Here is a 22,816-nt window from a genome sequence, read left to right as displayed (position 1 = left end):
GAAGTCTGTCCCTGTGTTATTTGTGGAGTTCCTGAGTTTTTCCTTAAAGATACTGGGCTAGAAGGATTAGAAACTTGATGACAGCACTGCCCAGGAAAGCTTCAGGCTGTTGTAGAGGATAGAAAATCTTGAAGTGAGACAAACTTACAGCACCTTGACAGGAAAAATATCTGTATGAAAACTAATAAAAAGAGGCAGGGCTAGGATTTTCCATCCTTCCCAATGGAAGAGCAGAGGAAATGAAGTTTTATATTCTGAACTCCTGGTACAGGTGGTGGCAAGGCAGAGCCTCTGACTTGTGCAATTGAGTTTGAGCTCCTTGGACATTTCTGTTGTGGCCTGGCATGAAATGCTGAGGAGCAGGGGCCCTTCTGGACCAGGACTTGGCAGGTACAGTGGAGAAACAGAAATTAAGAAATCAGTTTTGGGTCATCCTCATGTTCCTGACTGTAGGTAGGTCTCCATTGTGGAGCTCAGCCATGGCCATGGTCTTGTAGCTGGAAAACCCTGAACTCTTCACACAGCCTAGGAGAATATTTCCAGTTCCAATTGAGTCAGGAATCTTTTTACATCAGTCTGAAGATCAAGGAACTGCAGGGATACCTCAAAATCAAAATACCTCTTGGTTTCATTTACCTATTTTTCCTTTCTGTAAACTTCCAACTTTTCATGGTGTTGGTTTATCTGAACTGTAAATTCCGGTGCCATTTCTAAGCCCTAAAAGGAATATTGTCCAGCATTGTGTTGGTGTTTCCTCAGTCAGTTTTAGCCACAAACACCCTGCAGGGCTTTGTCTAAGGCTGAGTAGTGGCAAAAAAGATTTGCAGGTGATAAGGAGGGGAGAGCCAGAGGGGTGCTGAACATCTTCCATCCAGGAGCTGCTTTGGCACAGAACATTTCCCTCTCACCAGGCCAGACTCACCTCAGTCTCTTTGGCTCTCCTTGAAGCCAAACCACTCTTGACACACAGCCTGCTGTGCAGATTCCCCAGCCCTGGGGGAGCCTGGGGAGGCAAAGGGCATGGGGAAGGAAGGTGAAGGCTCCTCCTCAGCTCTGAGGAACCAGCAGGAGCCCCTGGCCAAGCTGGAATTGTTAGGTGGGTCCAGGCTGCACCAGGACTGGGTGACTTGGCAGCAAATTCATCGCTGTGCTGACACTTTCCCAGCTGAACTCTGGTGTGAGAAAGGCAAGCACCCAGCTCCTCACGTGCAGGGCTAAAATTACCCTTCCGTGAGGATTGTTCTTATAAGGAAAAGATCAGCAGGGCAGGGAGGAGTGTCAGCTGGATGCTTCACACTTCCTGGCGTGGGGTTTTCTGTGGGTGATGGAGCAGATCATGTGTGTGCTGAGAGCCTCACTCTGCTGTGACGTAGGAAAGGCACAGGATGAGGTTGCAAAACGTTTTCTTCCAGCAGAGTGAAAAATGGGTTCCCCTCTTTCAAAGTGAGAAAAAGAGAGGAAGGAAAACTCAGACTTTGCTTATCCTGCATGCCTGGATAAATGTCTGTCTTCATTTTGGAGACTGATTTGTCTTATTTATGGATCAAATAGCCTAAGATCAACTCAGGTGCTTGAGCCCAGTGCCAAGGAATGCCAAGGTCTCAGCTTCAATCCCTGCATGGGCCACTCAATTCAGAGTTGGCTCCATGATCCTGCTGGGTCCCTCCCCTCTCAGACTATGCTGAGATTCTGTGACTAAAATGGGAATTCCTCTCCTGGTGCCAACTCTGATTTTCCTTTCACAGGGACTGTCTGATAACCTGCTCCTCAGTTTATTTTTGCAAGAGGAATGGAATTGCCTGCTGTAACGCAGCCTCACCCATTCATCTTTTCCCATGGGGCTCTTGGAGGGCTCCCAAAACTCTTTGAGAAGGTTCTGCCTGCACAGCCCATGAGCCATTCTTCTCTTTGCTTGTGCCATCTGCAACTCCTCTGCCAAAAAAACCCTGCAGCTCCTCCTCCTGTCAACAAAACTGCCCCATTTTTGCCATTTTTTGGTGCTGTTGTTTCCCTGACTCCTTTTCTCAGACACAGAGATCATTGATGTTCTCCTGATCCTGTTCCTGACCTCTGTGGGAATTGGAGTTTCCCTGTTGCATGTTAACTGCCAGCCATGGCAGATAGTAAATGATGATATCTGATGATTTATAATAATGCAGATACCCAGAAATAACCTCCCTGTCTCAATCTCATCACCAAGGCATGAGACACACGTGGTGGGGATGCACTCAGCACCTGAGGAAAAGCTGAGACACCTGTGAGGAGCAAAGGGTGGGAGGTGGGAGCCAGTTAACACAAGGGAATGTTTATTCTGTAGCTTTTATTGAATATTAGAGAGGAAAGCATTATCCCAACAGGAGTAACAATGTTCAATATTCAGGCAGCGGTTGAGGCAGTGGTAGAAGCCTTAAAATCTGAGGGTGTGCCTGTTTTGGGTGAGCCCTGCAGGGTAAATTCTGAAATGGGGAAGAGCGAGGCAGAGGCTGGCTCATGCAGCCACTCATCCTTCCCTGGGATGGGGACATGGCCAGAGGGTCATGCCCTGGTGGGCGGCCCTTGGGGGCTGAGGTGTCATAAACAGTCACATAAATAGGGTGATGGGACAGGGCTCAGCAGGGCTGGACACTGCTGCTCTGAGAGACATCACTCCAGGTAAGCTGGGAAGGGGGGAGAAGCTCCCTGGGCTCTGCTGGAATCTCTCTGTGCTTGTGGTGATGGGGCTGGGCTGGCAGAAGGACACAGGACCAACCTGCTGTCCAGATGGACGCAGGAGCACCTGCACTTTTGGCTCTGCCTCCCCTGCACTTGGGGTTTGTCTGTGCTGGCTGAGAGCTGCGTGCTCAAGGGGTGTTTGGAAGGGACAGCATTCCCTGGGAGATTCCCAGGGGAAAGAGGCTCCTGCCATGCCCAGGGAGAGGGCAGCAGTGCTGGAGGGGAAGGAGAGTGCTTGGAGAGGTGGAAGGGAGAGGAGCAGAAAGGTGAGAGCCCAGGCCGTGAGCTCAGAGGAGCTGGAGCTGTTCCAGAAGGTGGAGGGGAGGTGGGACTTGGCACAGGGCAGGAAACAGCCACACACAACCCCTGGACTGCAGGCAGGGATTGAAGGGGGGAAAGAGGCCCTAAATTCCCTGTAACCAAGGCAGGGAGGGTGGAAATCAAGAGAGATGGGATTTTAAGATGTGTGGAGCTGATGGTTCCCCTCAGGTGTCTCAGAGCCCTGTCCCTCCATGCTCAGCCCTCCCCAGTGCCCTGCTGGGGCTGGTCCTGAGCAGATCCCCTGGACTGGTGTCCCCCAGCCCCTGGGGCTGTGCCAGGGCTGGATGTGCTGCCCTGGGCTCCTCCCTGGCCCTGGGGCCTGCAGGAGGGGCTGGGAGCTCTTCCACAGAGCCAACCACGCTGCCACAGCCACTGCTGCTTTGCAAAGCCTTGGCAAGAAACAGCCTGAGCTGGGAACCTGTGCAAAATGGGCTGCAATCGAGCAGGAAAGGGGAAAATGCATGAACCCAACTTCAAGCCAAGAGAACTCAGGGTAGAGAGCAGCTGGGAGCCAGGACAGCAGCAAACCATGCTGTTTTCAGCAGTGCCAGAGTGACCAAAGGACATCCTGTACAAAAAGGGCCTTGTAGGTGCAGAGGAAAGGCAATTTTGGACAAGGTAGCACCTGGAGATGGGCAGGTGCTTTCTACATAAACTCATAACTTAATAACTCATAACTTCCATGCCAGTGGAACTAGAGGATAATTAATAATGTTTTCTTAATTAAATTTAATCAGTTTCATACTGAGATCTCTGGCAGGGATAGGGATGGAATTGCTGTCAGATTTGATTGGAGACCAATGTGCTTTCACAAATTCTTGTACAAGGGTTTTGCCTCTTTCCTGGCTCCCTCCTGCTCGTTGTAAACCCTGAAAGCCAAGCTGAGCTGTGCTGGGTGCTGGGCTCCCTGCAGTAACATTTCCACACAATCTCAGACTGGGTTTGGTTGGAAGGGGCCTTAAAGAAAATAAACCGCCATCTCCCTCTGCCAGGAGCTGGGACACATTTGGGAAAGCCACACAGGTTTTGGGGTTTGGTGTAGGAACACTAGTGGCAATTTGGCAAAGAAATAATAGAATTTCCATTGGGAATTGCCCCAAGTAGGGGCAGTGCCAGCAGGGTGGGCTGACACCTAAAGCACAACCCAGCAGCTCCCACCCACCCACAGCGAGATGGGCTCGGGGTGGGGAACCCTCGGGGCACTGCAGGGCCAAACGCAGCCCCTTCCTCTCCTCCTCCTCTTCCTCCCCGTGCCCTCACAGGACAGCCATGTGCGTGGGGAAGTGCAGCCGGATCGTGGGGCCGTGCCTGCTGGTGCTGGGCACGCTGTCCGTGCTGGCCAGCATCCTGCTGCTGTTCCCGGGCGGAGCATCCCGGTACCTGCTGCAGGGACACCTGGGCCGCCACGCCCGCGCTCTGCCGGGGCTCTGGGGCGGCGGCATCGCCGTGAGTACCGCGGGCACCGCGCCCTTCCCACGGGACGGGGGATGGAGAGGGGCAGGGGAATGGAGCGGGGCCGGGGCATGGAGCGGGGCAGGCTGCTCCCCTTGGTCCCCCAGCTCCGGTTCTGTCCCCGCAGGTGCTGCTTGCAGCGATCCAGGTGACGGCGCTGGGCTGGCAGCGCCCCGGCTGCTCCGGCCGCCACAGCGTAAGCCAAGGGAGCCGGGATGGACCAGCGGGGATGGGGCCGGGAACGAGCGGGGATGGGGCCGGGAGGCAGCTCCTCCACGGTGGGACAGGGCACGGAGCCTTCTGTGCCATGGGACAGGACAGGGATCCTGCTCTGCCATAGCCCCATCTGGGACAGGACAGGGATCCTCCCCTTCCATGGCCCCACCTGGCCCAGAGACCCTCCTCTGCCATGGCCCCAGGCTGGGACAAGGCCGGGATCCTCCTGTGCCATAGAACCGCGGTGGGACAGGGCAGGAATCCTCCTGCGCCATGATCCAGCCGTGGAACAAGCAGGGATCCTCCTCTGGCCCCACCTGGGACAGGGCAGGGATCCTCCTGACGTCCCCGGCCCCCGGTGGGTTGTGTCGGGTCCCCCTCTCCTGTGCTGGGCACAGACCCTTTCTCAGGTGCCACGGTGGGATGTGGAGCGCCCCTGTCCCACAGCACATCCTGAGGCAGGGAGTTGCTCTCCAGTGGCCCTATGGCAGGGTGCCATGGCAGGGTGTCCCTTATGGCAGGGTGGCATGGCAGGGTGTCCCCTATGGCAGGGTGTCCCCTCCCCAGGCACAGGGCTCCAGGGCGTGCCGGGATGGGCTCTGCAGGTCGCTGCCATCCAAGCGGTCGCTCCATCCCCAGGCACAGCTGGGCAGGGCCGTTCCCCGTGCCAGACAAGCTGAGCTGTGTCTGTGTGTCCCCCCGCAGGCTCTGCTGTCCGTGCTGCTCTCCAAGCTGGCGCTGCTGGGCTCCGCCGCCTGCTTCGTGCTCTGCGGGGTGGGGCTGAGCACGGGCCCGCTCTGCCTGTACAACAGCACCGCGCTGGGGCCCGGGCACGCCGCCCTCTGGGGATACCCATTCCTGGACCCCATCGACCTGGGGGCTGGCGCCAGGTGAGGGCTGAACCGCTGCTGCCTCGTTAATTCATTGCTAATTAAGTGGGTTAATGCAGGGGGTGGGGTATGCAGGACCCTGGTAGTCCAAGGAATCCTCACCTTCCATGGGTTTCTGTGTGCTGCTTTCCATCTTCATCACCCTCCCACCTCCCAGCTGCAGTAATGCTAATGTCAGGTAACAGAACAGAACTCAAATAAGAAGTTGCAGCACTGTTTGTTTATTATGAAGTGGAATCACCCCTTTGTATTCACTCTTTGAACCCCACTGCTCCCATTTTTTTATTTCAAACTCTTACCAACATTTCATCATATCTGAACCCATGGGTAATGTTTTATTCCAGTGTTTTTGCACTGGAACATCTTGACATGAGCTTGCATGTTTTTGCTTCCAGTGGTCTGGTCAATTTTCAGAGAGATGGCAGAATTAGTCATTGTATAGGTTTCTTTCCCTCCTGTCAAAATAATCCTCTTTTTAGATTCACACACGTGAGTACACATGGTTCTTCTAACCATTCTTTTGCTTACCCGCTCCTTGCTTTTTTTTCTTCTAAGCTTTTATTCTGCCCATCCTCCGGGTGAAGGGTGGGATGTCTGGGGGATGTTTTGTGGATCCTAGAGAACCTTGTCCCCTTGCTGTCACCCAGGGCTGAGAACTACCTGTACAACCGGAGCGCCTGGAGCACCTGCCTGGAGCCCGAGGGCATCGTGGCCTGGCACGTGGCGCTGTTCTCGCTCCTGCTGCTCGTCAGCGCCGCCGAGATGCTGCTGGCGCTGCTCCAGATCCTCAACGGGCTCCTGGGCTGCCTCTGCGGCTCCTGTGAGGGCAAGTAGGGCCCGGTGGCACTGCCAGGAGGAGGTGCCACCCCGGGTGTCCCTGGCTGCTGGCACTGAGGGCGCAGCAGGAGCTGTGACACCAGCCCAGTGTGAGACGGACAGAGCCCCAGGGGATGGATGGATGGATGGATGGATGGATGGATGGATGGATGGATGGATGGATGGATGGACATCCCTGGGCTGGAGCAGCTGGTGGGGATGAGGAGCCAAGGGCTGCTCCTGTGCACATCCCTGGCCTGGGCTGTGTCCCCTCCCTTGGGGCTGGTGGCCTTTGGGGTTGGGACTGGGCTGGTAAGGGATGGAGGGAGCAAGCAGCTGCCTCGGCCACTCCTTGTGATTCTGAAAGGAGAAGAACTGAAAGGATGAGAACCTCGAGATACTGAAAGGCAGAGAAGCAATTTCCTGACATAATTTGGAGCATTAGAGAGCAGGCCCTCCTAATCCCAGAGCTGGACACACACAGGATATCTCCCTAACCAAATGTGTGCTGTGGGGCTTCACTGCAGGGTTTGTTCCACCATGGTCAGACAGGTTCATTACAAGGGGCCTCCTAGAGAACACAGAAACAGCACTTTGCCCACAACCAGTGCCTCCATCCCTTCCTGGAAGGGATTTTTGATCCTAGAGGTTTGTCTGCAGGGGTGTCTGCTGGTTCTACTCAGCGCCCCAGTGCTGTGGCCTTGCCTTGAACCTCTCTCAGGGCACTGCTGTTTCTTGTTACATAACTTGGCCACAAAAGTCACTGTGTTCCTCATTACCTGTTTCTCCAGTGGTTCCAGATGTGTTTAGCATCCTCTGTGCCAACTTTTACACCCTTTCATCTCACTTGCTAGTTAGTCTTTAAGTTCTATTTTGCAACTTCAAGGGAACTGAAAGTTTCTATTCTACACGTTGTCTGTCACTTGCCAGCCTCCACCCACCCTGGTGGAAAATGAGGCATGGTGGTGTCACAGACTGAAGAGCTGGATGCTCCTGTTAATCAGTTTTGTTAATTAGGGCAGTTTTGTTAATCAGTTCATGTTTAGAGCAGCTGAGTTGGTGTTTGTCACCTGCACAGGGCAGGTGGAGGAGCCTGAGGAGCTGAGCTGGGCACTCGGATGGAGCTGTGCTGGGGGACGCAGAGCAGGAATTGAGGTGTAACCCCCAAATTTCACCACACACAAGTGTCAGGAGCAGCTGCTGCTCGTTCCCCAGGGCAGGACCCCACTCCTGTGCTCAGCCCCTTCCCAAACCTTACAGCACCCACCATGGGCCTGATGGGCTGACAAGGGTCAGAGTAGAGGCCTGATGGCCCTGGCACATTAAAAACCCAAATCCCAGAGCAACAAAACACCAACTGGGCCATTGGGGTCGCTGAACTCCAGCTGGCACCTGAGCACCACCCAGCCACTCACCCCCATGCTGTGAGAGGGGGAGAGAATCAAAGGGGTAAATGTGAGACATTTCCTGGGTTGCCATAAAAACACTTTAATAATTGAAATAATAATAATAAATTGTAATGAAAAGGAAAATAACAAAGAAAAATCACTAAAATCCCAGACAGACAGAAATGCAATACAAATGTTTCTTTATCATCAGCCCAAATACAAAACCCAGCCCCATCCCAGCTACAATGAAGGAACAGAACTCTACCCCAACCCCAACCCAAACCCATGGCTGCCTCCCCCTGCACGGCTGCTGCTGCCCCCCAATATTTGTTTCCAGAGGTGGCTCCTGCTTGGAGAGGAGCCTGAGGCTGGGCTGGGTGTCACAAACGTATTTTATGAAAAATCCTTTTGCTAGGATTTTTCCTCCTGAGAAGCTGAGAGGCCTCAGAAATGAAATGTAAACAATGATTATCTACTGCTGCGGAATGCAACAGGTGGATCTGTGATTGATCCATGCAGTTGTTTTTAATTAATGGCCAGTCACAGTCAGCTGGCTCGGACTCTCTAGACAGTCACAAGATTTTATTATCATTCATTTTCTTTCTTCTATCCTTTTAGTACAGTTTTAATATATAATTATATTTTAATATAATATATATAATAAAATAATAAATCAGCCTTCTGAAACATGGAGTCAAGATTCTCATCTCTTCCCTCGTCCTGAGACCTCTGTGAACACCACCAGAGCTGGGGGCAAAAGCCTCCCCACCCAAAATAGAATTTAAAAAACAGCAATAAAAGTGAGACAAACCCCATTGAGGGGACAGCGACACACCTCCGTGTGCTGTGGCCGTGCTGGACGGCGGCAGGACCCAGCCGAGGGCTGATGCTCCAGGGTGGCGATGGTGGGAGCTGCCCTGGGCGGGCTCTAGGAGATGAAGCAGCTCCTCCTCCTCTTTCTCTTCCCCCGCGGGGGAGCAGCGGCTGTCAGGGGGATGTTCTGGAGCACGTCGTGCAGCGTGAACATGCTGAAGGAGATCTGCTCGTAGGGACTCCTCACGCCGTTCTCGTAGAGGCAGGCGAAGGCGGTGGCGGTGCCGCCGGCCAGGGGCGCGTCCCGCTGCGGCAGCTGCAGGCACGCCAGGTCCGAGTAGGCGCTCGGGCCCTCGTAGATGACCCAGGGCTCCGTCCAGCTCTCGGCGTCCCTGGGGAAGGTGCTCAGGTGGACGCCCATGTTCACCCGCGACATGGGGCTGGTGGGGTGCGAGTACAGGATCCACGTGGGCGCTTGGAAGAAGGGAGTGGGGCTGGGGGTGGCTGCAGGGTCCCCCCGCACCGAGGTGACACTGTGGGCATCACCGTGCTGCCCTGGGGTGGCACAATGCTCATGGGCCTCAGCGGGCAGCTCAGCACATCCTGCCTGTTGGGTGTGCGGGTGCCCAAACCCACGGAGCGCCCCGGGGAGCAGCCGGCACCCCGAGCCCCGGGAGGGCACCCCGGTGTCCCGGGAGGCAGCGGGGACGTACACGAGCGGTGCGGGGAAGCCGATGACGCTGCCGTGACAGCCGTGGGGCGGCTCCACCAGCCGCTGCACCAGCTGCCCCCCGTGGAACACGGCCCCGTCATCCGTGCTCAGCGCCTGCACCCTGAAGCCCAGCGGGCTGCGGGCGTTGCAGTAGAGCACGTTGGATCCGTCCTCCTCATCCACCGACACCAGCTGGCACTCGCCCGACTGCAGGTTGGGGATGAACTCGCCGAAGCGCCAGGCGCGGCCGTGGTCGTCGCTGTAGAAGGCGAAGGAGTGCGGGGTGGTCTTGCAGAGCTGCCCGAAGCACTGCTTGCAGTCGATATGGTAGCTGTAGGCGGGCACCAGCAGCCGGCCCGAGCGCAGCTGGATGCCGTGCCCGGGGCCCAGCGCGAACGTCGCCCAGTCTGGGGAGGGGAGATGGCGTGGGGTGAAGGTGGGGTGGGGTAAAGAGCGACCACCACGGTGCCCTGCCATGCCCAGCATGGGAGGGTCCCCGGGGGCTTCCTCTCAAGTGGTGCAGTAGGATGGCAACAGAGCCCAGTGCTGCCTATCTGTCCCCACACATGCCCCTCCATCTTCTCTCCACTCCCAGTAACTGATATGGACACTCCCTCCATCCCTTCTCCAACCCCCTCTGCTTGAGTTCCTCCTCCACCTATTTGGAAGCTTGTGGGATTGCTGTGTCAAAGTCACCCCCAGCAATGTCACTGCTGGATCCAGGAGAGCAAAAGCCAGGGCCAGCCCCGTGCTGGCTGCTGTCCCCTTGTCGCAGGCATCTTTTATGGAAAATCCTTTCCTTAGGATTTTGCCTCCTGAGAAGCTGAGAGGCTTCAGGAACGAAATGTAAACATTGATTATCTGCTGCTGTGGAATGCAACAGGTGCATCTGGGATTGGTCTCATGTGGTTGTTTCTAATTAATGGCCAATCACAATCAGCTGGCTCAGACTCTCTGTCGGAGCCACAAGCCTTTGTTATCATTCCTTCTTTTTCTATTCTTAGCTAGCCTTGTGATGAAATCCTTTCTTCTCTTCTTTTAGTATAGTTTTAATATAATATATATTATAAAATAATAAATCAGCCTTCTGAAACATGGAGTCAGACCCTCATCTCTTCCCTCACCCTCAGACCCCTGTGAACACGGTCACATCCCCTCTCCCCCAGCTGGGTACCTTTGATGGTGGCCCCGATGACCTGCTGTGTCAGGTCTGTGGCCATGCTCCAGCTCAGGCCCTGGTCAGCGCTGGTGACACAGCACAGGCGGGTGACGTTCTGGCCGGTGACAATCTGGTAGGCTTCGGGCGTCCTGCCCAGCACCGTGATGAAGAAGAGGAAGAGGGTGCCCGTGAACTCGTCGTAGAGCGGGCAGGGGTTCATGGAGCGGTGGTGCTGCAGCGTGGCCGTCTCCAGCACACGCATGTCTTCCCACTGCCCACGGAGCAGGAGGAGGAGGAGGAGAGGACACACAGGGGTAAGGACCATCCCAGAGCTGTGGCTGCCCCATCCCTGAACAATCCCAGCTGGGTTGGATTGTTGGAACCCAGGAAATTCCTTGGACTGCCCTGGAGGACTCGAGACCCAGACCTTGGCACAGAGACCAAGACTTCTGTGACTTCGATTTTGACCCATGGAGTAAATTACCACCTTTATATGAAGAATTACAAGGCAAGAGAGCTTAAGTAGAATAATAGTTAGTTTGTCATAATAGTTAGTTTGTCACAGGGTGAAAAATAGATTTTTGAGGTTTTTAGAATGGGGGCTCAGGGTCCCAAGATGCAGGAATTTGGGCATACCCTGTCCTTCCTTCTTCTTCCTAACCTCTATGTTCCAAGTGATGCTGGCACTTTTAGACTGGTTTAAGGTAGAAACTCACTGTCTAACATAGGTGATAGGGTATTGGGAAGTTATTGTAAATATTCCAGGTGATGCTGGCACTTTTAGATTTGTTTTGAGTAGACGCTCAAAACAAATCTAAAAGTTTTGACATAGGTTAACATAGGTGATAGGTATTGGGAAGTAATTGTAAATATTTTACACCTAGTTTTTAGTATAAAATGATAACATCACCTCTGAGGTGGGCAGAGTGCCTCAACCCAACCTGCCAGACATACCTCAGTGGGTCAGAGAAAGAATGCTATACATAAGAAATAATAAACAACCTTGAGAATGAGAACAGAAGAATCCTGACTCCTTATGATTGCCAGGCTGGGAAAAAGAGACTTGTACGTATCTCAGAGTCACTGTGACCAGCAGAGATCCTTATTGGATGGGGATTGGAGCAACCTGGGATAATGAAGGTGTTCCTGCCCATGGCAGGGCATGGAATGAGATGTCGTTTGAGATCCTTCCAACCAAAACCAACCGGTGACCTTGTGATTCCACCCAGCCATGCTCCCTCCCTGTGTGGCTGTGGCGCACCAGGCGATGGGGACAGCCCCAGAGCCATCTTCCCTCCCCATGTGGCTGTCTCCAGAGCCTGCTGTGCCACACCATGCCATGGGGACATCCCCATCGTGTCCCCAGGCTGGCACACCGTGTCCCACCTCCACGAAGGTGCCGTAGATGGAGCCGCGGCGCAGCACCAGCAGGTTGGCGTGGGCATCGTCGGCGCTGAGGCGCTCCTCGGCGAAGGCCAGCAGCTTGGAGCCGCAGGGCAGGTAGAGCAGGGCGGGCACTCGGTACGTGACCCCGCTGGACTCCCTCTCGAACAGCACGGTGCGCGCCGGGAAGTGCCGGGAGCCCATGGCAGCGGCTGCAGCACAAGGATGCGCTGGGATGATGGATGAAGGCGGGGGGAGAGGTTGATGATTTGCTAAGATTTTCTAAGCTTTTCTAAGCTTTCTAATGTTAACATTCCTGTAGCGGACTTTCTCACACACTATCTGTAAATAGCTCATCGTTTTGCATTCCTTTATGGAGGAGGAGAAAGTTGATGGACTGTTGGTTTGTCCAGTGTCATTGGAGAGGTGGCACTGTCACCCTCCAATCCACTGTCACTCTTGGAAAACTGTAAATGTTGGAGTCGGAAAATAAACTTCCTTTTTTTCCTTCACCTTGAGAGCAGCAGTGTGTGCTTGTGTTCTTTCCTGTCCCATAGCGATAGCTGGGCACGGCCAGGGGTGTGGGGCTGTCCTAGGAAGGGTTTGGGGTTTATTTGGTGGGCTGGGGTCGGGGCAGCCCCCCGGGAGCAGGGATGGGGTGGAAAGGGGCTGAGTGTGTGCTGGCGAGTCACCACAGCTCAGAGATGGGTCAGGGTGCCGGCAAGGAGGCTGAGCTGGGAACCCCAAAATAAATGAAACAAATGAATTTGATCTTTAAGATGGCTGTCTGGGAAATCAAGGCCAGTGAGCAGAGAGCAGGGTGAGCCCTGCAGCTCCATGCATTGGGATGGCAGAGCCCACAGAGGAGACCCCGGAGCAGCCCGGGCTCATCGTGACAGGGTCAGGGGTGTTCCTGCAAGCAACCCAGCTGAGCCCTTGTTCCCCCTCCTCTGTGGGGGGACCCTGAGCTGCTCAGCACGGACAGGGGGTCCCAGCTGGGCTGTCCCTGTGGCACCGGGTGAGAGCTGTCCCCAAAGCCCTTCCTTCAGGGGCAGGTCAGCTGTGCCCTGCTTAGATATCCCTACATTTCCCTGGAGACTAGCACCACAGAAGGAGATGGCATCCACCCCAGGCTCAGCTGGAGCTGTCACCTGTGGTTCCATCAGGAGCTTTTGCTGATTCAACCCCCCGAGAAAGCGATGTCACTCACCGTGTCCCGCTCAGCTGCGTGTCCCCTCTGTGTCCCACCACGGAGTGACGCCGGCTCTGGGCAGAGCTGTGCCCTCCCTGCTCGGCCCCCCTGTCCCGCAGGGTCCCCCCTCCGCTGGTCACGGGGCTCCCCGCTCCAATCCCTGACTCAGCAGCGGCGCACAAAGGAGCCCTTATGGCCGGAGCGGGGCCCCGAGGCTGCCCAGACACCCTGCCCGGAGCCCCGAGGGGAACCCAGGGCAGCCATGGCATCTCCTGCCTCAGTTTCCCCCCTCCTGCAGGCTGGGAGAGGCCACACTGCGCTGTCCAGGGGCTCCAGCCCACGCTCACCACAGCGCACCCCACTGTGAGCTCCCCAGCCCGGGAGGGGCGGGACAGAGGGGCTCAGCCCTGCCAGGACCCCCAATCTTCCGTGGAGCCCCAGCCCTCCCAGGACCCCCAGCCGTCTGTGGATCCCCAGCCCTGTCAGGACCTCCTGCACCACAGAATCCACAAACTTCCCAGGAACCTCAGCCCTCCCAGGATCCCCATCCTTCTGTGGAGCCCCAGCCCTCCCAGGACCCCCAATCTTCCCAGGATCCCCAGCCCTCCCAGCCTTTCCAGGATCCCCAGCCCTCCCAGGACCCCCAGCCTTCCATGGATCCCCAGCCCTCCCAGGACCCCCAGCCTTCCATGGATCCCCAGCCCTCCCAATCTTCCATGGATCCCCAGCCCTCCCAGCCTTTCCAGCATCCCCAGCACCACAGAATCCACAAATTTTCCAGGAACCCCAGCCCTCCCAGGACCCCCAGCCTTCTGTGGATCCCCAGCCCTGTCAGGACCTCCTGCACCACAGAATCCACAAACTTGCAAGGAAACCCAGCCCTCTCAGGACCCCCAACTTTCCGTGGACTCCCAGCCCTCCCAGCCTCTCCAGGATCCCCAGCAGCACAAAATCCACAAACTTCCCAGGATCCCCAGCCCTCCCAGCCTTTCCAGGATCACCAGCCCTCTCAGGACCCCCAGCCTTCTGTGGATCCCCAGCCCTCCCAGCCTTTCCAGCATCCCCAGCACCACAGAATCCACAAAATTCCCCAGAATCCCAGCCTCTCCAGCCCTCCCAGCCTCTCCAGGTTCCCCAGCCCTATTGCGACCTCCAGCACCTCAGAATCCACAAACTTCCCAGGAACCTCAGACTTCCCAGACCTGCACACAGATTGGCTGCTCAGAAACCATTTTTATACCTCTATTCCGACATTCCATCTCTGTGATCAGTTTAGCTGAAAGGGTTTGACAAAATTCATATCAAAACCACGGATCAGAAGCTCCAAGGGGAAAGCTGAGGTGGAGGCTGCAGACCTGCTCAGGAAGGGCCCCTGAGGGCCCAGGGTGACCAAGTGTGGCTCCTGCAGCTCCACCTGGCTGCTAGAAAAGCCTCGGGTTAATTCTAGTGAGGCAAAGTGCTGTTAATCTGGGTTGTTCCTGCAGGGCTGGTTAACCCCTGCCTCAGCAGCTGCTAAACACAACTGAGGAAAATCTGCTTCTCACCCCTCTCCCCCTGACAGCATCACCTTCCCAGCTGGGGCTGCTGCCCCACAGCTTGACCCCCAAGGCAACATCTGGACCCCAGACCCATCCTCCCCACCCTGCCATCCAGGGCCCTGCTGCTGTGGAAGGTTTGTGAGGATGGATTTGGTGTCACTGTCACCTGTTCCCAACTCATCTGTCAGTGCCAGCTTACCCTGACCAAACCCCAGTGTTTTAATGCTGGGCCAGCATCTCCTCCTGCTCAGGAGGCAGTGGGGACCTGGATGCCCAAAGCTGAGCCTCACTCCATCCCCTCCTAATCTGTGCTGCAGAGTTTGTCCCACACAGCAATTTTTCAGAGCCCCAAAAAGTGTCTGTTTTGCCCAAAAAGGGCTTTGGGGATGCTGCACCCAAAGGAACATCCATGCCCAGGCACCCCAGCCTGAGAGTGAGGGGCAAAACCACAAAAGCTCCTCCCAGGGAAGCACTGAGCTCTCCCACAGGGGACAGAGGCACATGTGGTGACACATGTGAGAGGCACAGCTTACCTGCCTGGCTTTGGGGAGATGCCTGGCACTGCCACAGCAAAGCTCCAGCAGCGTGCGGTGGTTTGTCCTCAGTGAGCGTGGATGCTGCTGGATGGGACAGCCACCACCTCCCCTGTGTCCCCTTGTCACAGCCACCACCTCCCCTGTGTCCCCCTTGTCACAGCCCCCTCACTTCCCTCCCCTAAACCCTCCAAAGTGAGGACCTGCTCCAGTGAGCTGTGACCTGACTGATGCAATGGTGGATATCAAATAAAACCAAATGAAGGCAAATGATCACACTCCTGATTAATGATTAAGAGGCTGGAATGTCTTGGCCAGCTGCAGCCAGCCGGGCTCCCTCCAGCCAGGAGCAGCCAGGTGGGATCGCCTGGAAAATGCAAAGCCTTTGGCTCAAGGTCCCCAAAAAGAGACCAACCACCAACTTGGTGTCCCTCAACAAAGCCCCCAGTGGCTCCTCCTCATGCACAAGGGTCCTGTGGGGCAGTTCCTTGTCAGACAAGAGGGGATGCAAAGCCCTGGGAAGCCACAGTGGGTTGCCACATGTCCTAGTTGGACCCTGGGAGCTGCATCTTCTCCTGGAGACTGGTCCACAGCAATGGCAGTCCCACATCTTTCCTCTTCTTGTGAGGGTGTTGGACAGCATAAAGGTAGGAGGTGTACTGGAGCTCTGGAATGACCATTTTCTGGCAGGTTCTCAGAGTTGTGTTGTCCAAGTCTTGTTTGATGTTGTAGCCCAGGATATTTGCAGCCCCTGACTGGTAAGGCAGGAGAGCTTTATTCTTGATGTGGTCCTTCCTCACTGCCTCCTGCTCTGACAGACAAGTCTCCATGAGCTCCTTCTGTCTGCTCCGCAGGTGATCCACCTCCTTTTCCAGCACCTCCAGCCCTATGGTCTCCTCAATCCTCCTCCAGAAGCTCTGGTTGAAGTGCAGGTAGAGCTTCCAGTCCAGCGAGCACCAGGCTTTTATCTGCTCCTTGCTTTCTGGAGTCAGCCTCTGGACGGTGTCCTGGCTCCTGGAATTGAGCTTGAAGTAAATCACATCGTCCAGGTCCCAGCACAAAGTGTGCTTCAGGAGGATCATGGACTCATCAAAGTAGTCTGCGATCAGGATGAGGTGGAAGTTGTGCTCGATCTGCTCCAGGACAGCCTGCGTGTAGTTGGCGTCGTCGTCGGCGTTGTTGTCGTAGCCGAAGTCAAACCACATGATGTTCCTGGCGTAGATGTTCCTCCTGTGATCTGCTGGCTGGTAATACCTCGTGGGGGACTCCAGGAACTCGTTCACGTCCTTGGAGCTCCTGAAGGCAGGCACATAGTCCTTGTAGTAGATGTAGGAAGACTCCAGCAGAGGGATGGGGTTCCTCAGGATGGAGAAGTAGAAGGTGTTGGCTGCCATCACCTTTTTCACCTGTTTGTGGGAGGAAGAAGAGATTAGTCTGTCACAGACATATTTTATGAAATTCTGCTGATTTTTTTCTCCTGAGAAGCTGAGAAGCCTCAGAGGAAAAGAAAAACAATAATTATCTGCTGCTGTGGAATGCAACAGGTACATCTTTGATAGGTCACATGTGGTTGTTTTTAATTAATGGCCAATCACAGTCAGCTGTCTCAGACTCTCTGGTCAGTCACAAGATTTTATTTTCATTCCATTCTTTTCTATTCTTGCAACCTTCTGATGAAATAATTTCTTCTATTCTTTTAGTATAGTTTTAATCTATAACTTTCTTTTAATATAATATATATCATAAAATAATAAATCAGCCTTCTGATATATATCATAAAATAATAAATCCGCCTTCTGAAACATGGAGTCAAGATTCTCATCTCTTCCCTCATCTTGGGACCCCTGTGAACACCACCACAGTTAGTCCTGTCCCAGCCGAGTTTCTCCTCAGGTGTCGTGGCTCTTTCTTACCTCCAAGGGGTTAAACCTCAGGTGATTGCACATGATGTTGTAATTTTGGCCCGTGGTTTCAAAGCCCTCCACGAAGTGGGCCATGAAGGTGCTTGGGTAGCCCAGGTGGAGGAGCTGATCAGCAGGGAGGGCCACAGTGAGGTTGTGCCTCTCTGCAAACCTGAACATGATGTTGAGCATGGTGCTGCTGGCAGTCTTGTGGGTTTTGAGGAACATGACGTTTGTCCTGGCGCGGCACGGCGTGGGAGGGACTAGCAGCTCCTCGTGGCTCTTTGAGATCCTGCAGGAAGGAGACAGGAGGGGCAAAGAGGCTCTCTGGAGCTGCACCCCATCTCTGAGAGCTGGCAAAGCCAAACCAGCTGCTCCTCTGACCCCACACCTGCAGCTGGTCCGAGGCTGCACCCAAACCAGCCCCAACCCTCCAGTGTAGATGTTATCCCCCTCCAGTTTTCCCCCATTTCCAGACTCTCACCAAAGACTTCATCTCAATCCCCTTTTCCCACCCAGCTGATTTTGCCCCAAAGAGGCTGAGCTTTGGCTAATTCCATTCCTTCCCCAAACCAGGACCTGGTTTTGTGCCACCCTCCTTTGAACATCAGCCCAAGGCCTCATGAGAAGTAAATCAGGCGTCAGAGGCCATGTCCTGGCTGCTCCAGGTACAGGAACCTGTGCAACCTCAGCCTCCCTTACCTGTAACTCTTGCTCCTCATATGGAAGAATCCTGAGAGGCAGGAAAGTCCCAGGCAGAAGCTGAAAATGATGAGACACCTGGCATGCCTGGAAAAAAAGAAGAGTTTCAGTGGATTTTTACCCAATAGTCCTTTCCCAAACCGCCACATTTTGCATCTTGCCCTAAGGAATGTGGGCGCCGTGTGATATTTCAGTTTTTGGCAGCCACCTTTGGACCCTGAGCAGGTGTTAGAGGCAAGGCAGTGAGAAACTGCACTTTCACTATTACTCTGCTAATTTGGCTTTTGGCAAGACACAGTGTGCTTCAGGCAGAGCCTGAGCTCTTCCCACAGCCTCCTGCTCTGCTTGGCTGCCTTTTGTTTTACTTTTCTTTTGGTTTTCTGGGGCTTTAGAGCTCATTCACTATTCAAACTCCTAGATTATTCACCAGAAAACGAGCCCTTTGTAAGGGTATAAAGACTTCCCTGGTGAGAAACCTGAGCAGCTCCTGTAATCACATCACTCCAGAAGATGGGGATTGGGAAAAAACCACTAAACTGAGGGAAAAAAATCCACCAAACTGAGGTTCTCTTGCAATATAAATACAATTTTTCAAGACAGAAAGTCAAATAACCCAACAGCACCTGTAATGGATTTATTACACCCCAGTTTGAAATGGGGGATAATGATGAGGGAGGAGTCTTTTCCAGCAATAATTAAGCAACCTGAGAGACAAGGATTCATCAAGGGTTCCCTGCACATTGCAGGGGGGTGGAATGGGCTGGTCTTTAATGTCTTTTCTAATTCAAACAATCCCATGGTACCATGATCATCACCAGTGTGCTCCAGCTGGGACGCAGAGGGGATCTTCTGAAGGTTCGATGCCCACCTAAAAGGAATTTTTCACCACCAAGTTTGATCTGGCTTCTCTCACCCTGGAAGGTTTTTTAGCTCTGTGTGAATCTCATATTTGCAGACATGGCCAAAATGCAGCAGGTCTGGCTCAGGGTTTACACTGCTTTGAGAAGATATCATCCCAATTTCCAGCATGGTGTGGTCACTCGTGGTTTCCACTCTCCAAAGGAGGCAAGCAAGCCTTCAAACCTTCCTCCAAAAGCCCTTCCCAAAGCCAGGGAAGACCCTCAGCCACAGTTCCACCAACCCCTGACAGGAATTTGCAGCACAGCTTCTGCACGAAGACTTTCAAGACAGACCTGCAGGCAAGATTTCATCAGGATTTCCTTATCTTTTGGCCCCGGGCCTGTGAGGGGGATGGCAGTGGGACAATCCCCTGTCCCTGGAGATGAGGTGGGAGAAGAAAGGCAGAGGAGCCCATGGGCAGCGCAGCCCCCACACCAATCTTCCTTCTTGGGCTTCCATTTAAACTGAGGCTGCTTTATATCTGGTGGTTTTCCAAAGCACATCACCCTGCCTGTATCCTGGAGGTCTTTCCTAAGCTGACATCCTCCTGCTGCACCTTTTCTGTCCAGTTTATTGGTGCAGTAACAGCCCATTTATTAATTTAGGCAGTGTCCCCAAAATGGCAACTCTGAATGATGATTTATGGGGCAAACAAACCACATACACCCAAAATCACCCTGGGGGCAGATCCAGATCACAATATGCTCTAGAAGACCCAGAGCATAGGTCCCCCTTCTTGTTCCTTTGGCTCAAGCTGAAAATAACAGACATCTGCATCAAACTAACAAGGTTCTTTTAAATTCTTTTAAATTAAATAACAAACACTGCATTATCATGGCATGGTGCTTGTTCCTGGGATGGATGGATGGATGGATGGATGGATGGATGGATGGATGGATGGATGGATGGATGGAAGGAAGGATTGATGGATGGATGGGTATCTGCCTTCCTGTCACCATGACATTTTCTGAAAAATCTTCTTTGCCCAGGATTCTTCTCCTGGGAAGCTGGGAAGCTTCAGCTTCTCCCTGTTTGGCTGCTTTGGAATGTCATTTGGAGAATTGTTTACCCAACATGTGAAATTGTTCTTAATTAATGAGCAATCCCAGTCCAGCTGTGTTGGACTCTCTGGTCTGTCATGGGTTTTTATTATTCATTCTTTTATAGCCTCCTGATGTATACTTTCTCTTTCTTTAGTAGAGCAAAGTAATATAATGCAATGTAATGTAATGTAATGTAATGCAATGTAATGTAATGTAATGTAATGTAATGTAATGTAATGTAATATAAATCAGCCTTCTGATAACTTGGAGTCAGATTCTCATCTCTCACCCCGTCCTGGGGACCTCACAACACCACAGCACCTTCCAGCCCAGGGAACAAGCAGGGAGTGGTGACATGGTGGGGACTCTGCTGCTCCTCAGCCCAGCAAAGGTGGACGAGGAGGGTGTCCAGAGGAAGAGGCAGGGGAAGGGATGCAGGAGATCCCCAGGGAGGAGTGTGGGCAATGGAGACCCTGGGATGGGAGAAGGGCTGCAGGTACACAGGGTACACCCATGAGTTCCTGTCCCCATCACCCCCGGGGCTTGGCCACCCACAGTTGCACTGTCAGGGCTGTCACTGGCTCCAGGGTGACATCCCCACACACACTGGGGGAATGGGTGGCTGAATAAACAAATCCCTCACACAGTAAACTGATGGCACCTTTCCCTCCTCTTGCAACAAGCCTCCATCATTTCTGCACATCTTGTGCTTGGAAATAAATGAGCTCCTGAAATGTTTCAGGGTTTTTACTGACAGAAAGGGTGTAGAAGCTTCACCTGGAGCATACACAGTGTTTTGAACACAGTGTGACTGCTCTCCCAGAAAACAGCACAGGGCCAGTGTGGGGATTTGCTACCAGACCTGCTTCCAGTGCTTATTCCAGAATAAGACATGACAACTGTTTGAAATTCTGCAGAGAACGATTACATCTCATGCTCTCTATGCTCCAAATGCATGCGATGGAAATTATGAGAATATCAAGAAGCATTTGGAAAATGCTCTCATGCACTTGGTGTGTGGTATTTGGGGTTGTCCTTTGCAGGACCAGGAGTTGCACTCAATGATCCCTGTGGATCCCTTCCAGCTCAGAATATTCTGATTCTCCGTCTGCAAACCTGCACTGGGTATTAACCCCAGCTTGGTCCCCACCACCCTGGCACATTTCTGTGAGAGCCTTAAGCTGTGCTCCCTTTGTGTCACACACCCTCTTTGTCACAACACTGCAAGTCTCTGACCTGCACAGCATCATGGAATTGTTTAGGTTGTGAAATACCTCCCAGATCTGGTGCAGCAAAGTTCAGGAGAGAAATCCCAAATCCAAATGCTGTGCTGAAGTTACCTGAACGAGCCTGGAAAACCTTTGAGCAGCACATGGGAGACACAAAATTCTAAGAAGCCAAAAAACCCACGGAGCACTTGGTGCCAGAGGTTCCACCTGCCTTTCCAGCCTCTGCTGTGCTTTTTTTCCCTTCTGGGAAGAAAACATGGAAATCTACCTCTCTTAGACAAAATCTACCTGTCCTAGACAAAATCTACCTCTCTTAGAGGTGCAGCTATAGATGCTTTAAGACTTGTGACCCCCTTCTTGCTCCTTTGGCTCAAGCCAAAAATAACAGACATCTGCATCATCAAACTGAAAAAGTTCTTTTAAATTAGAAGACCTGGAACACAGGCAAGAAATACTGATGGCAAAATGAATCCCTTCCCTGGAGCAAATTGCAACTAACTCTGTAGTTATTTACAACTTCCAGGGATGTCTTGAAGCAGACCTTCCTGCAAAGCAAGTTTTAGTTGGGCACCCCCAGCCCTGAGCACCCTCTGCCCTTACCTTGGAGTGCACCCAGGGCTTTTCATGCTGCTGCAGGCTGGGAAATCTCTCCCTTGCAAACTGACTCCAGTGCCTGTTTGTCTCCTCTGGCTCTCAGTGGCCAAGTCTCTATTTCTAGCATCTGTTCCCTGCTATAAATGGCTGGGATAGGTGAGGATGAAGGAGTGGCTAGGTGTTCCCAGAAGGGGGTGGGAGTTAATTAATAAGCCATGAAAAGTGCTGGTATCCAGGACATCAGCACGGCTATAAAGAGCTGCCTCGGGACATGGCGTTTGCAGCAGCTTTGCTGGGAAGGAAGGGCTGAACTGGGATTCCTTACAGGGGATCCCTTTCCCTCCTGGCTGCAGGAGGAAGGCTCACAGGGGCTGCTGGAGGGCACTGGACCTTTGTCACCCTGCACCAGGGTCTTTTGTCTGCTTCTTGCTCGGTGGGTAAGGACAGGAATTCCCTGCCAGAGCAAATTAGGGACAACAGCAAACAGGAATGGTGTTCACCTATGGAAAATTCCTCTTAGAACAGTTAGACTTCAAACTGTTTGGTAAAAAATACAATTATTGTAGCTGGAGGTTAAGAGCTTAATAGACTTAGGATATCCAGGCCTTGGGAGGGAGAAATCTTGCCCTAAAGGGGCATCATTTTATGCTTAAACATTAAATTATTAACAACTGTTACAATTGGTATTATGCAGGAATTTTAGATTCCATTCAGGCTGCAGTGCACCAGGACTTCACAAACTGGGTTTGATGGTTGCAGTTTGCCCTGGGAGAGCAGAATCTGTCCAGCAGGTCTGGATGTGTCATCTCCCTGCTCCCCATCCTGGGATGAAGCCAATGCTCTCCTCATTCGGGCAACTAAAAGTGCCACCCACACCTCCCAGCCTGGATTAGGGGGCACTGAGCTGTTACTTTGGTCTTTTACAGCCACGCTGGGTTCCATGCACCTCCTGGTGGTCCCCTGTCCCTCCCCTCACACAGTGCCACCTTTCTAACCCATGTGTGCTGTTGGCCCCTCACCAACAGCCAAACCCTCAGCACTCCAGCATCCTTCACCTACACTGCTGCATTTCCAGAGCACCCAAATACACAGCAGCATTTCTTTTTAAATCACAGCTTCCCCAGCCCAGCCCCAGCCCCAGCGCTTACCAAGATGCAGAGATTAGCAAGGTGTAGGGTTGCTTTCCTTCATTTTCTTGGTAGAAGCTGAGTCAATGTGCTCTTTTATGGAGAATTTCTAGGGTTACTCTTGGCTCAGCACCAGCTGCTGCTGGCAGGGGGGGCACGTTTCAGCCACCTCTTTCTCCTGTTACATTACACACG

General features: G+C 53.3%; 3 protein-coding genes across 8 annotated transcripts; 1 reads left to right on the top strand and 2 right to left on the bottom strand.

The window, feature by feature from the left end:
* Window positions 1-82: 82 nt before the first annotated feature.
* Window positions 83-8,183, top strand: TM4SF19 (transmembrane 4 L six family member 19). The gene is made up of 4 exons (XM_074546914.1): window positions 83-4,479; window positions 4,613-4,681; window positions 5,407-5,591; window positions 6,239-8,183. Exons 1-4 carry the CDS (start codon window positions 4,303-4,305, stop codon window positions 6,423-6,425), a joined length of 618 nt encoding a protein of 205 aa, XP_074403015.1. The 5' UTR covers window positions 83-4,302; the 3' UTR covers window positions 6,426-8,183.
* NEU4 (neuraminidase 4) lies at window positions 7,881-13,612 on the bottom strand. 3 transcript variants are annotated; one of them, XM_074546913.1, is made up of 4 exons: window positions 13,073-13,612; window positions 11,866-12,074; window positions 10,495-10,750; window positions 7,881-9,727 (listed from the first exon to the last, which is right to left on the bottom strand). In XM_074546913.1, exons 2-4 carry the CDS (start codon window positions 12,064-12,066, stop codon window positions 8,724-8,726), a joined length of 1,461 nt encoding a protein of 486 aa, XP_074403014.1. In that variant the 5' UTR covers window positions 12,067-12,074; window positions 13,073-13,612; the 3' UTR covers window positions 7,881-8,723. The 3 variants fall into 3 exon arrangements, with proteins under 3 accessions (XP_074403014.1, XP_074403012.1, XP_074403013.1); XM_074546911.1 differs by having other exon boundaries at window positions 11,866-12,092; window positions 13,073-13,611; XM_074546912.1 differs by lacking the exon at window positions 13,073-13,612 and having other exon boundaries at window positions 11,866-13,066.
* A 195-nt stretch (window positions 13,613-13,807) lies between these two features.
* On the bottom strand, window positions 13,808-22,756 carry GAL3ST2 (galactose-3-O-sulfotransferase 2). 4 transcript variants are annotated; one of them, XM_074546909.1, is made up of 4 exons: window positions 22,643-22,756; window positions 17,729-17,815; window positions 17,039-17,318; window positions 13,808-16,531 (listed from the first exon to the last, which is right to left on the bottom strand). In XM_074546909.1, the coding sequence occupies exons 2-4, from the start codon at window positions 17,746-17,748 to the stop codon at window positions 15,671-15,673; spliced, it is 1,161 nt and encodes a 386-aa protein (XP_074403010.1). In that variant the 5' UTR covers window positions 17,749-17,815; window positions 22,643-22,756; the 3' UTR covers window positions 13,808-15,670. The 4 variants fall into 4 exon arrangements, with proteins under 4 accessions (XP_074403010.1, XP_026650853.2, XP_014124294.2 ...); XM_026795052.2 differs by lacking the exon at window positions 22,643-22,756 and adding an exon at window positions 21,501-22,573; XM_014268819.3 differs by lacking the exon at window positions 22,643-22,756 and adding an exon at window positions 17,937-19,816.
* Window positions 22,757-22,816: the final 60 nt, after the last annotated feature.

This window comes from Zonotrichia albicollis, chromosome 9 (assembly GCF_047830755.1).
Source record: "Zonotrichia albicollis isolate bZonAlb1 chromosome 9, bZonAlb1.hap1, whole genome shotgun sequence".
Lineage (NCBI taxonomy): Eukaryota > Metazoa > Chordata > Aves > Passeriformes > Passerellidae > Zonotrichia > Zonotrichia albicollis.
The sequence above is the reverse complement of the archived record's forward strand: the minus strand, read 5'-3'. Positions and strand labels throughout refer to the sequence as shown.

Bases quoted from the DNA above. Each gene is read 5' to 3' on its own strand.
- NEU4 (XM_074546913.1), bottom strand. From the start codon at position 12,066: ATGGGCTCCCGGCACTTCCCGGCGCGCACCGTGCTGTTCGAGAGGGAG. The intron at 10,751-11,865 runs GTGGGACACGGT...CTCCGTGGGCAG, and splicing joins TCTACGGCACCTTCGTGGAG to TGGGAAGACATGCGTGTGCT. The intron at 9,728-10,494 runs GTACCCAGCTGG...TCCCCTCCCCAG, and splicing joins CATCGGGGCCACCATCAAAG to ACTGGGCGACGTTCGCGCTG.
- GAL3ST2 (XM_014268818.3), bottom strand. From the start codon at position 17,877: ATGTGGCGGTTTGGGAAAGGACTATTGGGTAAAAATCCACTGAAACTC. The intron at 17,319-17,728 runs GTAAGGGAGGCT...TCCTTCCTGCAG, and splicing joins ATGAGGAGCAAGAGTTACAG to GATCTCAAAGAGCCACGAGG. The intron at 16,532-17,038 runs GTAAGAAAGAGC...TCCCACAAACAG, and splicing joins TGAGGTTTAACCCCTTGGAG to GTGAAAAAGGTGATGGCAGC.
- TM4SF19 (XM_074546914.1), top strand. From the start codon at position 4,303: ATGTGCGTGGGGAAGTGCAGCCGGATCGTGGGGCCGTGCCTGCTGGTG. The intron at 4,480-4,612 runs GTGAGTACCGCG...CTGTCCCCGCAG, and splicing joins TCTGGGGCGGCGGCATCGCC to GTGCTGCTTGCAGCGATCCA. The intron at 5,592-6,238 runs GTGAGGGCTGAA...GCTGTCACCCAG, and splicing joins GACCTGGGGGCTGGCGCCAG to GGCTGAGAACTACCTGTACA.